The sequence below is a fragment of the Balaenoptera ricei genome, chromosome 19 (assembly GCF_028023285.1).
Source record: "Balaenoptera ricei isolate mBalRic1 chromosome 19, mBalRic1.hap2, whole genome shotgun sequence".
Classification (NCBI taxonomy): Eukaryota; Metazoa; Chordata; class Mammalia; order Artiodactyla; family Balaenopteridae; genus Balaenoptera; species Balaenoptera ricei.
The window spans coordinates 50,875,327-50,889,222 of record NC_082657.1 but is presented as its reverse complement, the minus strand read 5'-3'; the positions used below and the strand labels follow the sequence as shown (position 1 = coordinate 50,889,222).

Here is a 13,896-nt window from a genome sequence, read left to right as displayed (position 1 = left end):
CTGGTCCTGCTGGGTATGGCTTGAAAGGAATTGAGTGGGCATATACTTGCCTAATTAAACTAAAGGTGCTTTGTTGCTCATGAGTGTTAAGGAAAGAGTCTGGATGTAATGAGCAAAGTGACTTACTTCTTCCTTGAAGAGCATCTAGAACAGAATGAAAGTCATGGGAAAGAGGAGGCTGAAAACATAGGAAACTTGCCTTTGAAGGGTCAAAACGAATTAGGGCTAAAGTTCGTTGAAAAGTCTAGAAATTTAGTAAAACTTCACGCATGTGGCAGGAGAATATATGGGTAATCTGTTTTAGAACAGAGAAATTTAATCTCTGAGTTGCAAGACCTTGTAACTTAGTGGTCAAGTTGAGTTGGATATTCTGTTCTCAGAATTTTCAAAAATATGTATCATGGGGAAGGTTGCTGATGTCTGTTTGATTTTTGTGAGGACTGCTTAGAATGTTGGCCTCAATAGATCCTGCAGAGCTGCTGCGGAGTAGGTTTCCTGGGGGTCTCCACGTCTGCTCTTCCACTACAGTATATTGCTGAGTTAAAACAGTGTGTTGAGGGAGTTCCCTGGTGGCCTAGTAGTTAGGATTCCGGGCTCTTACTGCCGTGGCCCGGGTTCAATCCCACAAGCCGCAGGACATGGCCAAAAATAAAATAAAACAGTGTAGTGAGAGCTCAGTAAACATTTACCGAATAAATAAATCAGTGGTTTATTAGTGGTCATTGATGTAATATGCCCCCTTTGGGTAAGTGGATCTCAAAACATTTGTAAATCCAGGTGGAGTGTTTTCTCATGTGCTTATTACTTTCTGCTCTAGATTACCGCTTAAACCCTGTGCTAAGGAAAGCCTGTAAAGCTGACATTCCTAAATTCTGTCATGGTATCCTGACTAAGGCCAAGGATGATTCGGAGTTAGAAGGTCAAGTCATCTCTTGCCTCAAGTTGAGATATGCTGACCAGGTAAGCTGCCCTGGGCTTTCCACAGAGGTGTACTTATGGAACCTCCACTAGTCCTGGCAGTTTTTTCTTTGGAGGTCCTTAGCTTGCTGTTACTTTCCCCAAGACCTTTTTGCACACCTTCCCCAAGCCAGGGCCCAGATAAAAAGCTGACATGTTCTAATAGGCTGACATATTCTCCCTTGTCACATGTAGCGCCTCTCTTCAGACTGTGAAGACCAGATCCGGATTATTATCCAGGAGTCTGCTCTAGATTACCGACTCGATCCTCAGCTCCAGCTACACTGCTCAGATGAGGTAGGATTTGGGGACAAAACTGGTTGTGAACAGAGCTGGTCAGAGAAGTTTTTACTGGAGAAAAGTTCTTTACTCTGTTTCCCTTCAGCCCTGAATCCAGGGCTCTTCTAGGCTCTCCACTGTCTGAGTTCCTGGTTCTGTGTAACACTGAATTTGGTTTGTCCTTAGTCCTATCACTATTCAGTTTTGATTCCATATTTCTCTATTGAACAGCGTATATCTGTCTACGTCTAGTTTGTTCTTCCCTCTCCTTATTCTGATGTTCAACGCAGAACACTCCCAACACTTGCCAGGAGGATAAAAGTGCTCCTGTAATACCTCTAACGAAGTGCCAGTCCTTGGATATTATTTGACTTTCTAGCTAGAAAATGTCATGTAGTGAACCTTGTTCAACATATGTCCATTTTATGGGAACATAGCTAAAGATATTTCAAAAAAGCTTACTCATAAAGCTGTCCAAAGAAGGTTAAGTTTTTAACTGTGCTGCAGGCTGTGTGTCAGGACCCCCCTTTGTGTGTGTGTGTGTGTGTGTGTGTGTGTGTGTGTGTGTTTCCAAGTTGTGTAGCTGGGTTGACACTGAACCTCTGTCAATGTCAGGCATTTGCTTTTAGGATTTTACTTGGCTGTATGACCTTCCTCTTGAGGAATCAGAGAGTAGCCTTCTTTGTGACCAGCCCTGGGACAGTCTGACTCAGGTCTTGGGGTTGACAGCATGAAGATACATGTATTGACCGTTTTTCAATTCTGTGCCAGTCCTTGTGAAGGAGAACAGAGCCTGGCATCCCATATGGGAGGGAGGGGAGTGAAATCCACCAGGAATCCATTTGAGAAGAGCCCCGGGCACATGTGTGGGAGGATCTCCAATCGATATGCTTCAGAGACCAAGGTGTCTCGTGACAGTAGGGGTGCCCTTGTTTTTTGTGTGTGTCCTGAACAGATTGCCAGTCTATGTGCCGAAGAAGCAGCAGCCCAGGAGCAGACAGGTCAAGTAGAGGAGTGCCTCAAAGTTAACCTGCTCAAAATCAAAACAGAAATGTGTAAAAAGGTAACTACCGTCAGTCACCATTTTCTCTCACTTGCTTTTCTCTCCTCTTCCTCTTCTTCCTCTTAAAGCTGTAGTGTGTGTACATCTTAGTGATAAAATCTAAACCTTCCTTCCCAGAATTCTATCCTGTCCCCTCTTACCAAACTAATTTGCCTTTTGACCATTAATTGTAACTTAAATAATCTTTCACGTGTACTAATTACTTGTGACTATGTCTCATCCCCATGACTAGACCATTGTTTAAGGTCATTGTTTAAGTGCTATGCCAAAGTAAAATGTCAATTCCAATATATCAATAAGTGTACTGCATTCGTAAAAGTCAATGAAACTACAAATTCAGTTCATTTCAGAAACATCACATAAAAACAAATTTATCAAAATATGATAGCTGGGGCTTCCCTGGTGGTGCAGTGGTTAAGAATCCTCCTGCCAGTGCAGGGGACACGGGTTCGAGCCCTGGTCCAGGAAGATCCCACATGCCATGGAGCAACTAAGCCCGTGCACCACAACTACTGAGCCTGCGCTCTAGAGCCCATGAGCCACAACTACTGAGCCTGCCCTCTAGAGCCCACGAGCCACAACTGCTGAGCCTGCGTGCCACAACTACTGAAGCCCGCACGCCTAGAGCCCGTGCTCTGCAACGAGAGAAGCCACCGCAAAGAGAAGCCCGCACACCACAACAAAGAGTAGCCCCCGCTCACCACAACTAGAGAAAGCCCACGTGCAGCAACGAAGACCCAACGCAGCCAAAAATAAATTAATTAATTAAAAAAAAAAAGATAGCTAAGCATGCATTATCTTACAAAATTGAAAGTGAAATAATATATTTGATCTTTTTTAAAAAGCTTTATCTCTTTTTGGAAAAGTGTTTCAATGATATTACTGGGTCACTGTGAATATTGTGTGCAGATATTTTCATCCGCTAAAAATGTTTCTAATTCCACATGGTCTGAGGAGTGGTAGGAGTTGGCTAAAGGCTAAATCCAGATATTTTCCTTTGAATACTTTTTCATCAGATTATCCCGTTTAACTTCAAGGAGGACTCTTTGAACAACATTTCAGGGTTTTTTTGTTTTTGTTTGTTTGTTTGTTTTATTGTTGTTTTACAATCTGTGAAGTGCAAAGTAATTTTTACTTAAGAAAGCCATTTTTGACTGTCTTTACCTGCTATAATTTCATCATGTATAAATGGAGAGTCTGCAGAGTTGATTTCAGTTCTATCATGTTTATATTCCTGTTGTTCAGAACATCTTTAAACTCAAATAAGAATTATTCTTGGAGTAGAAGTTATGCTCTGTCAGTTCTTTCTTTCCTTTTGAGGATAACGGAAGTAAAGTGAAACATTTTGCTAATGCACCTTTCTGTTTGGGAATTTTAATATAGCTTATTACTCTGATTTTCAATTTTCACATTTTCAGACTTCTAAAGTAACAAAATAACTGCATTAAATCAATATAAACACTAACACTTAGTATTTAATAATATAGCATACCAGAGTGCCCAAAACCCAATTCTGATCTTAAACTTGCCTCGCTTTGCTTATTAGCAAACAGCTCTGCACACACTAGGTCCCCAAATTGTATTTATTGAATTAAATTGGATGCTAACAGTCTGCGTTCTTTGCATCATCACCACGTCGCCACCTATCTCAGAGTAGCCTCTGTTGGCTTAATCGTCCCTCCTTGACTTTTCTGTTTGTATGTAAAGTATTTACAGACGACAGATCTGATGTATTTCCTCTATAAAAGCTCTCTCTATGATCTCCCCTTCCTAGGAAGTGTTAAACATGCTGAAGGAAAGCAAAGCAGACATCTTTGTGGACCCAGTTCTTCATACAGCTTGTGCCCTGGACATTAAACACCACTGTGCAGCCATCACCCCTGGCCGAGGGCGTCGTAAGTCACGGTGTTCACTCTGACCCTGTCTGAACTGTCTTGGGAGGAGCAAAGACTCCCTCTGAGACATCAGTTCCAGCTACTCTGTTCTGTAGCTGCAGCTCAACCATAGACAGCACCCACTGGGGGCCTGGTTGATGCCTTTGTGGCAAAGTGAGTTTAGGAGTAATCCTGCTGCAGGTTTGAACAGATAGAGCCATGACCCGAGGTAAAGATTTGATGACAAGAGAAAGTTGAGTTATTTATCAGGGAGGCAAAAGTTAAGCTATCATCATGGCCCTCTTCCCCGCCTTGTCCAACCTTGAACAGCTTCATCAGCTTCCCCAGTGGCCACAGTGGGCTCAGCAGACAGGTTCTGTGTGAGGTGGAACCTGGGCAGGTATATGGTTGTTTCTGAGCCATGTGTGTCCAATGAAAAAAATGAGAGAGGTTTTAAGAGAGACTCTGGACAGCCAACCTTAAATATTCTTCTCCATGTTAGATCTTGGGTTAAGTGTCCTTGAAGGGGTTTAACTTTGTATAGCCTCCAGATCTGAATTCTCTGGTGGTTAGGTACCCTTCTCCCCATCCTTACCGAAATTTCTGTTCTGTAAAGCTTCAGACGCTTCTTATCCCTTTCCCTTGCACAGAAATGTCCTGCCTTATGGAGGCCCTGGAGGATAAGCGGGTGAGGTTACAACCTGAGTGCAAAAAACGCCTCAATGACCGGATTGAAATGTGGAGTTACGCAGCAAAGGTAATGACCACGAGAATCTCCTGATGTGGCGTCTCCCCTGTCAGTTTCCCAGGTCTCTTTGAGATACTTCACTGGCCTTCTTGTCCTTGTTGTGAGACTGGCAGTGGGTTTATTTGAAAAAATCTCTCAGTGCACCGTAAGACGCCTGGGCCCTGTGAGCCTGGAGCCATCATCTCCAGATAGCACAGCAGAGACATTAATTAGTCCCTTCTTTCGTCATTGGTTTCCGCTTTTGAGCCGCCAAGCATTGCTTCACAGTGACTCCACTGCTAGTTTTTTGTTGGCAAATGTTGGTGCTTAAATCACATTAACCTGGAGCCTCCTTGCTTTGTTCTGAGTACATGGATGAGCATAGAAGCAGCCCAGACCTCTCTGGGCTGGACCCTTTTCAGCACCCAGGCTAAGTTGAGACTCAACAGAACAGGTCTGTATGCACCTGGGGAACCTTTTGGTCCTGATTCTGCCATAGTAGCCTACCATAGAGGTCCACTGGAGAAAGCACTGAGGAAAACTGAGGACGAAAACTGGTTAGACTCTGAGTGTCCACGATTGGGGGAGTGATTAAGTATATTCAGTCAGCATAAGTCATGTTTGCAAGTTGTTCTTGGTGGGGGGGGATGCTGATGATATGATGGTGAGTGGAAACAAGTCACGACAGAGAATTAGCACCCGACAGAATCTCAACTTTTCTCTTTGTTTTTAAAAAGACAGCAACATATGAAGCAAATAAATCAAAATATGTAAGAACCTGTGACCTTGTGCAAGTCACTTGACCACTTCCCACCCCTTGGGCCTCCGGGTCTTCATCTGTAATGTGGGAGTAGTAAAATCTACGCCCCAGGATTAATGTGAGGACTAAACGACTGAAACATGCTGAGCCCTTTGCCAGCACACCATCAGGTCCGCAGTGTGAGAGCTGTTACTGCGTGGGCGGCAGTGATCACTGTGATGAATTGTATGATTGGGAAAAACAGTTGTAACTCGGTGTTTGATTTTCTTGCCCGTTGCCCTCCTCTCTCCCCAAAAGAAATGACCTAAGTTACAGTAGGAGTCCAGGGGGGCAAGTTAGAGCAAGCATTGTCCCAGCCCACTTCTCTCTGAGGACGATGCCCCTGTGTGTTTTCCAGGTGGCCCCAGCGGATGGCTTCTCTGACCTCGCCATGCAAGTGATGACATCCCCTTCCAAGAACTACATTCTCTCTGTGATCAGTGGGAGCATCTGCATATTGTTCCTGATTGGCCTGATGTGTGGACGTATCACCAAGCGAGTGACACGAGAGCTCAAGGACAGGTAGAGCCACCTTGAGCACCAGAGGAACTGCCCGTCCAGTGCCCAGTTTGTACAGCCCTCCTGTATAGCGTACCCACTCACCTCGTCCTTCTGCGAGGTGACACCAACACCCATGTTAGAGCAGCAGCAGGTATCCACCGCATTGTCCCATCTCAGACTTCACCCATGTCCATGGTATCCTCCTCCTCGACCATTTGTGCAGCAGCTGGCCGCTTTGGGTATTGCCTTTGTTGGCAAACTCGGGTTTACCTGCCCATAGACAAGTCTCTCATACTGATGGAACTACCAGTACTTCCAGAACCAACTCACCTGACCTGCAACTCAAATGATTTTTTTTTTAAAAAACACCAAAAAAAAAAAAAAGAAATTTTTAAAGAAAAAAATGTATATAGTAACACATCTCTTCCAGGCTTGATATGAGCAATGGGGTTATTTCTTCTGTGCGACGGTGTAAAATGAAGGCAGGACTTTAGAGGGGAAACACACCACCCAATGTGCTATAACTGGGATGTCTTGCTTACTTCTCAGAAGCACCTTTGGCCCATGTCAGGGCCGTGGACTTCACCGAGTAGTGGGAAACGACTAACCAGCCCGCTTTGGGTCTTGTTTTCTTCTGCTGAAACAGTGATGCCTTCCAGTTCCTACCCTAGTAGAGCCACTGCTGGTCCAGACTCCACAGCCGTGGGTATTTGTGTGATCTCCTCACCCCAGTGAAGTAGAGCATGGGCTTCCCTAGGCCGAGGGCAGATGGCTTGGAGAGGGGATCAGAAGTGTGTGCAGCTGGTCAGTCCACTGATCTGCACGGAGAGGCTGGACCCTGAGGCCCAAGGCAGAGCGTCCCAGTGACCTGCCTCCTCCAGGGCAGCGCAGGGCTCAAGCCGCGTTCGGATTGATCCTGCTGGGGCGGCAGTTCCTCCAGAAGTCCTCCGCTTCACCGGGAGGCCATGACTATGGGGGGATGGAGCTCAGGGCAGGAAGGAGAAGCAGGGGATTGATTCACTTGGCTTTATTTTTCAGGCAACAATACAGGTCAGAGACAATGGCTTATAAAGATTTAGCGTGGTCTCAGGGTGTGACTGGCAGTCCAACCTGACCCTTCTGCAGGTTCAAGGCCACCTTCCCAGACAAGCTCATTTAGGCCTCTACATGGAGAGGGTGTGGAAAGTTCCTACATTAAAAGATGGAGGCGTTTCTCCGTTTTTTCTTTCTGTCCATTTGCTGCATACACCCACTACAGTAGGCATTGGCTAAATGTTGTACTTTGATGATTCATCAGTCTTTCCCGAATCTGAGCTTTATGGAAGCAATATTCCTGACCATCCCTCGTCCCTCCAGTGTAGAGATGACAGGCTTGGAGTATAAAAAGGGAGGAGTGCAGGCGTCACAGTTCAACTTGGTGCACCTGGACTTGAGTTTGGGGCATGGAATCCAGTGGCTGCACAAGAGGGCGGCGTGTACAGTAGAAGATATATTTATATAATATATATTTTATTAACCTGTTAGACGTCCACAAAGTATTATAAATCACGTGCCTAAAACTGTCCACATAGACCATGCTCCGTTCCTTGCCCTGCCCCTCTTTGCCACTGTCCACACGTGCTGAGGGACCTCCCCACATTTGTCTTCCCTGGAATGTGTTCAGTACACAGTGGGTCAGTTTGTGGGTTGGTTGATCCAAATGACTCCTTGTCTAACCTGACTGACATATATTTGAATACTGTGGTTTTCTTCTTTTTCTTTCTTTTTCCTTTTTACTACCCTTCCTAGAGGCAGTGGGTTCCAGAAGCTGCATATGCCCCCTGCCTAGGGTACTCCAAGTCATGAAGGGGAGCTTCTAAGCTGCTTGGTCCCCCAAGTCCTGCTCTTAGGGTCTTCCTGATTCTCAGCAACCGTCCTGGGGTTCTTCAGCCTCATAAAACTTGAAACTCTCGGAGTCCGAGCAGCACCCCCTCCTACCACCGCTTCTGGACTGAACTGAGCTGACCTAGATAGTCCGCCTCCAGGGGCTCCTCCCTGGTGGTGGGGTCTGGGATCGAGGACTGGGGACATATCTGTACACAGGCCCCCACTGACGTGTCTGATGTGGTTTACAGGATAGAATGACTGTTGCCTGTTTGATGAGAGTGGGAGTAGCATTCTCCATCTCTGCAGTCTCCCTCCCAGTGTGTGTAAAACATCTCCATAGTTTAATGTGTCTTGATACTTTTTTTCTTTCTGAACTGAGAGATGATCTCAGTTGTCTGCAGCAGATCTGGAAGTTTGAAAAGGAGTTTGATTCTTGAAACATTTGTCATCTTTAGAAATGATCCGGATAGATAGAAGGCATAACTCTGCTGGTATCTTTGATTGCTCGTTGTCAGAAAACATTTCACCATCCGACTTGGAATAGTTTCAATGACTGGTTTTTAGCATAGTTTCGTATGACTGAGCAGTTTCCTACATCCAAGGGGCCCAGCACCGTCTGAAACTACGGCCCAACTATATCCATTCTGTACCTCATTGGTGTAACAAAACAGGTTCTGGGGCACCTTTGGTTACTGGACTCATAGGTCACTCTTGGGTAAATCAGCTAGTCAAGAATTAGTCAAGAAGAAGAAACCATGGCCCTAGTGGAGCTGATGACAGACCTGTGTCCTTTATCTCTTCTTCTGATGTCTAGCCCATGAACAATAAGATAGGCAGCAGGTAGGGTTTTTGTCCAAGGCCAAGGCTCCAAGCACTTGCTGAAGATTACAGTAGCCAGAGAACTCATCAGGCCTTGTCAGCTCACTCCAGTGTCTCAGAGACTCAGACTTAGTGTCTCTGCAACACCCCAGAGGTGCCAGGAGGTCAATCTCTGGGCTGGAGGCCCTGCAGTGCAGGAGATGAGAAATCTGAGCAGAACGTCAAGAACAAGGCTGTCTTCTCCCTGCATCAGAGTTTCTCACACAGAAGGGTGGCTGTGGGAGTGAGACCTTGACCCTGGTGCATCCCTGGCCTTTCTCTGCTATTGCTGCTGTCCCAAGAGAAGTCTGCTAGCAAGATGCTCTGAGGCGGGAGCCATCGCACGGGCTTGGGTTCACTCCAGCAGGAAAGCCCTCCTTCTTGGCGTTCCCTAAAGTTCTGGTACCACTACCAGGCCCAGTGCTGTGGATCCCATCAGCTTGTTCTGAGCCATTGCATCCTTAGAAGCGAGGGGAATTCTAATACTGAGTGAGCAGGTGTTGACTTGTATTCATTGCAGGCCTTTGACTGTCTCACATCCTGCACGTATTCTTCTTGGGGACGCTGGGGAAGGAGGGAGATTCTGCTTTCCTAGGTGTGACAGGAAATTACCATCAAATTTCATTTCTTCCTGTTTCCTGAGGTCAAGTAACAAGAGAAGCCAGTAGTAAAGAGTCGTAGGATCATTTACGTTTTATCAGACAGAGTGCTGACTTCCCTCCACCTTCCCAAAAGAAGATTCACTCTCCTATATGAGCCTGACTTCTGCACCACCTCCAGGCTTGTGGTATCACTTCTATCCTAAAGATCCCCACTAGCGTGAGTCACCCAGGGAGGGGTAGGTTGCTTTGTGGGACCTCCTTACCTGGTCTCAAGTTCCTCTGAGAAAAGGCCTCCCCATCCCATTTCTTCCCTCCCCCACCAAAAAGTAAAAGTTTTCCGCATATAACTTACTCTAAGCAAGCAGATACAGAGAAGGAACCTGGAGTAGGGACCCTTAGAAGCCAGCCAACACAGCCTGACACATTCAAACTAAATTTGGGCCACAGAACAAAAAGAAGAATATGGCTTTTTGAATCGTGCATTTTGGTATGTTTACTTACACTTCTGATTCTTCGGAATTTGAAAAACCTCAAAGACTCCTTTTATTTATTCTCACCATTTGGACAGCACCTAAGTAATTTTATAAAATGCAGCATTCCAGTTCCCTGAGTTTCCCCCAGGCCTTTAGGGAGACTCCACTCCTAAATCACCTCTTCCCCACTGGTCTTCAATTCCCAAAGGGCCTGGGGCCAGAGCTGATGTTCTGGTCTCCATCTCTCTCTCTCTCTTTCTCTCTCTCTCTCTCTCTCTCACTTGTCTTTGGTTGGTCATCTCTCCAACTACACTCCTCTTGGTCCTCCTCTCCCCTAGGACCAGGGTCACATGTCGGGGCGATCAAGTTTGAAGCCGAACCCCCCTTCCTGCCCAGACCTCAGACAGAAGGTCAGTCGTTAGCAAACTGAGACTGACTCTTCAGTGACAGGCTCATCCGAGCCATCTAGTGAGATTGCTGTGGAGACCCAGGGGCTGTTTGTCATCTGGAGCACAGAGGCGGGACTGTCTGCTCGGGCTGGTAGTGGCAGGATCCTGACGGTGGTTTCCTCTCCTTCTCCCCTCCCAAGATCTGCCACAGCGCACAGGTAGGGGTGTTGGGATACTTGCAGTGGAGGAATCTCCTTGGGCAAAGAGAAAATTCAGATAGTGCCTCTATATTCTGTTTTGCCTTCCCCCCAACATAGAATTGACAACTGGACCCCAGAGCCCAGCAGGCCCTGTACCACACATGCTAGATGGTTTGAACAGGTCCCCTGTCAGACTGAGGGGCACTAGAGTGGGTGACCGACAGGAGGGGCTGGCAGCCCGAGGCTTCCTGAGCGGCTTCTCCCAACACCATGTTCCCGGGTCAATCGAAGCAGGAAAACAGACTGTACAGCAAATGCTGTGTGAGATCTTAGGCCTTTAACTTTTTTTTTTAAGAAGGAAAAAAAGAAAAGTAAATCTAACAAGCCTCTTTTGTAAATGGTTTTCCTTTCTATGTATAAAATCCTGGCAGTTTCTTGTTTTTACATGTTCATGCTGTGTAATTTTGAGATGTTACTGAGATTCTGAACATAATGTGCATTTTTTTCTGTACAGATGAAATGGGAGAATTTAATAAAGAGTTTGCAGGTTTTTACTTGTTAAATTTTCTCTGTGGTGACTGGGAGGACCCTCTTCCAACCACATGCTCTGCTGGAAGAAGTCTCCGGAGCTGTGAGCACTGACTGTAAACTTGCCACTGATGCTCAGAAACTTACTGTTAGAATGTCCGTGTTCTTGGCTAATTAGGTCAAGCAGAGTAGGACCATAGGCCTTTACAGGAGAGCTGGAAGCCAGATGTGGGGTTTTCTGACTCTCAATCTCATGTGTCCAGAATTGTTCATTCTACTGATGTGTTTAAGCCATGTCATGAGGCTCCTTCCTGGGGGGAACACATACCTGGACTTCTCCTTACAGATGTGACACATGGATGGCACCTGGTCTCTGATGGCCGCCTTCCCATTCAGCCCCAGAACTAGGCCACATTTATTTTCTGGGCCCTGCTATGTCCGCGTTTAGTCAGTGCTTGCCTCCCCCTTCCAACAACCCAGCCCTGAGGTCAGTGACCTCATGACACCCTTCCCGAACCTTGTCTTCTACCTCCTCTACTCTCAGCAAAGCCGATTGCGTCCGGCTGTTAAAAAGTAACAGCTTAAGGAATTGCATGGTAGCAACGATTTCTTTAAGTAGTAATGGCTGTACTAATATTCAAGTAATGAAATGGGATGTTCAGTGAGAAAGGAGGGGTAACCTGGAACCCAGGGTTTCTTCTCAGAACTCCTCAAATCCATTTTCAGCACCTGTCACTTAGGAGATAGTAGGCCTAGGTGTACAGTGGACATGGGAGAAGGTGAAGAGTAGAAGAAGAAAGGAGGGAGGGGTTGAGGGGCATTTTTGAGCCCCAATGTGAATATTCTTTTATCTAGGAGGCTCAGGGCAGCCGTCAGCCCTGAATGTATGCCCTGGAGAGGCTACCCTGCTTTGGTGTAAGTGTAGGACATGAGCTGTGGGTTCAGGCTCCTCGTCACCTGTATCTCTACACGGGAGAAGTGGCTCCCCAGCCAAGCTGCCCTCAGCCCCCTTGGGGGACACCGCAGCAGAGAATGGGGTACGTGTTGCCCGGCTGACACCTTAGCAGTCTCTGAATGAATTGCCCCCCTCCCAAATTTTGTGTGTGATTTTTCTGGTAAAAGATCCTTGGCCAACTTCAATCCTCAGAGGCATTTGGCCTCTGTTTTCCAAAGGGACTAAGAACAAAAGAGTTTTAGGTGAAAAGGGGAGGAGCTTAGACTGTCCAAGTCTCTCACTTAGATGAAAAAGTGAGGTGCAGGGACTTCCCTGATGGTGCAGTGGTTAAGAATCCGCCTGCCAATGCAGGGAACTACGGGTTCGAGCCCTGCTCCAGGAAGATCCCACATGCCGCGGAGCAACTAAGCCCGTGCACCACAACTACTGAGCCTGTGCCCTAGAGCCCGTGAGCCACAACTACTGAGCCCATGTGCTGCAACTACTGAGCCCATGTGCTGCAACTACTGAAGCCTGTGCTCCTAGAGCCCATGCTCCGCAACAAGAGAAGCCACTGCGGTGAGAGAAGCCCGCGCACCGCAACGAAGAGTAGCCCCAGCTCGCCGCAACTAGAGAAAGCCTGTGCGCAGCAATGAAGACCCAACGCAGCCAAAAATAAATTTTAAAAAAAAAGAAAAAGTGAGGTGCAGAGACGGGGAGGGACTTGTTTTCACATATAGCTGATTAGCAGCGAAACGAGAGTGTTTGCCCCTGCCATATGCTTTTTCTCTGACTAACCAGATTGGCTTTGGGACCTGTGTGACCGAACTAAAACTCCAGCCCTCATCCAGCTCTGGGCAGAAGCTGCTGACCTGACCCCAGAGCCTGCAGACCCTGCACAGGCCTCCCTTGGGAGCTCTTGACCTTGGTCCTGGGTTCCCATCTCCCTTGCTCAAAACAACAACCGGCAGCACAGCAGTGTCTTCTCAAATTACTTGTTAACTACAGAGAGAAAAAAAATTAGTAACTTACAGTGGAGAAGACACAGCTATACCACGTGATCCACGTTAACATCAAGAGGAACAGAATGAACAGACATCACGTGCCTCCTATACAATGTACTGAGGACACAACATCCTTTCTGTCATATCCCTGTCAAAAGAGCAGAGCTTGAATCCAATCATAACAAAACATCGGACAAACCCAAACTGAGCAACATTCTACAAAATAACTGCCCTGCACTCAATCATGAAAGATAACGACTAAGGAATTGTTCCAGATTAAAGGTGGCTGAAGAGGGACATAATAACTAAATGCAGTGTGTGACCTGGACTAGAAAAAAAATGTTTTGTTACCTAACACACATCTGAGGTAACCTTTTTGGAGAATTGGGTCACTAGGTTTTTAAGGCTGCCTCTCCACTACTGAGACCAGGGGGCCAACAGCAGTTCTTACTTTGTAATCATTTGATGCAACCAATAAAGAAGCCTTGAACATGAAAAAAAACCTTTTATTGACCATTGTATTGTGTTACGCTAAGACTGATGGCTGACTTCGAATCAGAAATGATGGAAGTCAGAAGACAGTGAAAAGACATATTTAAAGTCCTGGGGTGATAAAAAAAAAAAACTGCCAATGTAGAATTTTTTTTACCTAATGAAAATAACCTTTAAAATAAAGATGTTCTCAGATAAAAGCTTAGAGAATTTGTCACTATGAGACCTGCACAAAAGGAATCCTAAAGGAAAATCTTCAAGCAAAAGAAAATGATTCTAGATGGAAATATGGAAATGCATGAAGGAGGAGCACTAGAAAAGGTAAATATGTGCTTAAATATAAGCAAAAA

General features: G+C 46.1%; 1 protein-coding gene across 1 annotated transcript in view; it reads left to right on the top strand.

Moving 5' to 3' along the window:
- GLG1 (golgi glycoprotein 1) overlaps positions 1-11,142 on the top strand; it is a 155,840-nt gene extending 144,698 nt beyond the window's left edge. The window contains exons 21-26 of the mRNA XM_059906177.1: positions 818-960; positions 1,153-1,254; positions 2,192-2,299; positions 4,074-4,194; positions 4,824-4,930; positions 6,058-11,142. Of these exons, the coding sequence (XP_059762160.1) occupies positions 818-960; positions 1,153-1,254; positions 2,192-2,299; positions 4,074-4,194; positions 4,824-4,930; positions 6,058-6,225 (749 nt within the window). The 3' untranslated portion in view covers positions 6,226-11,142. The remainder of the gene's footprint in view (positions 1-817; positions 961-1,152; positions 1,255-2,191; positions 2,300-4,073; positions 4,195-4,823; positions 4,931-6,057) is intronic.
- The last annotated feature ends 2,754 nt before the right edge of the window (positions 11,143-13,896 follow it).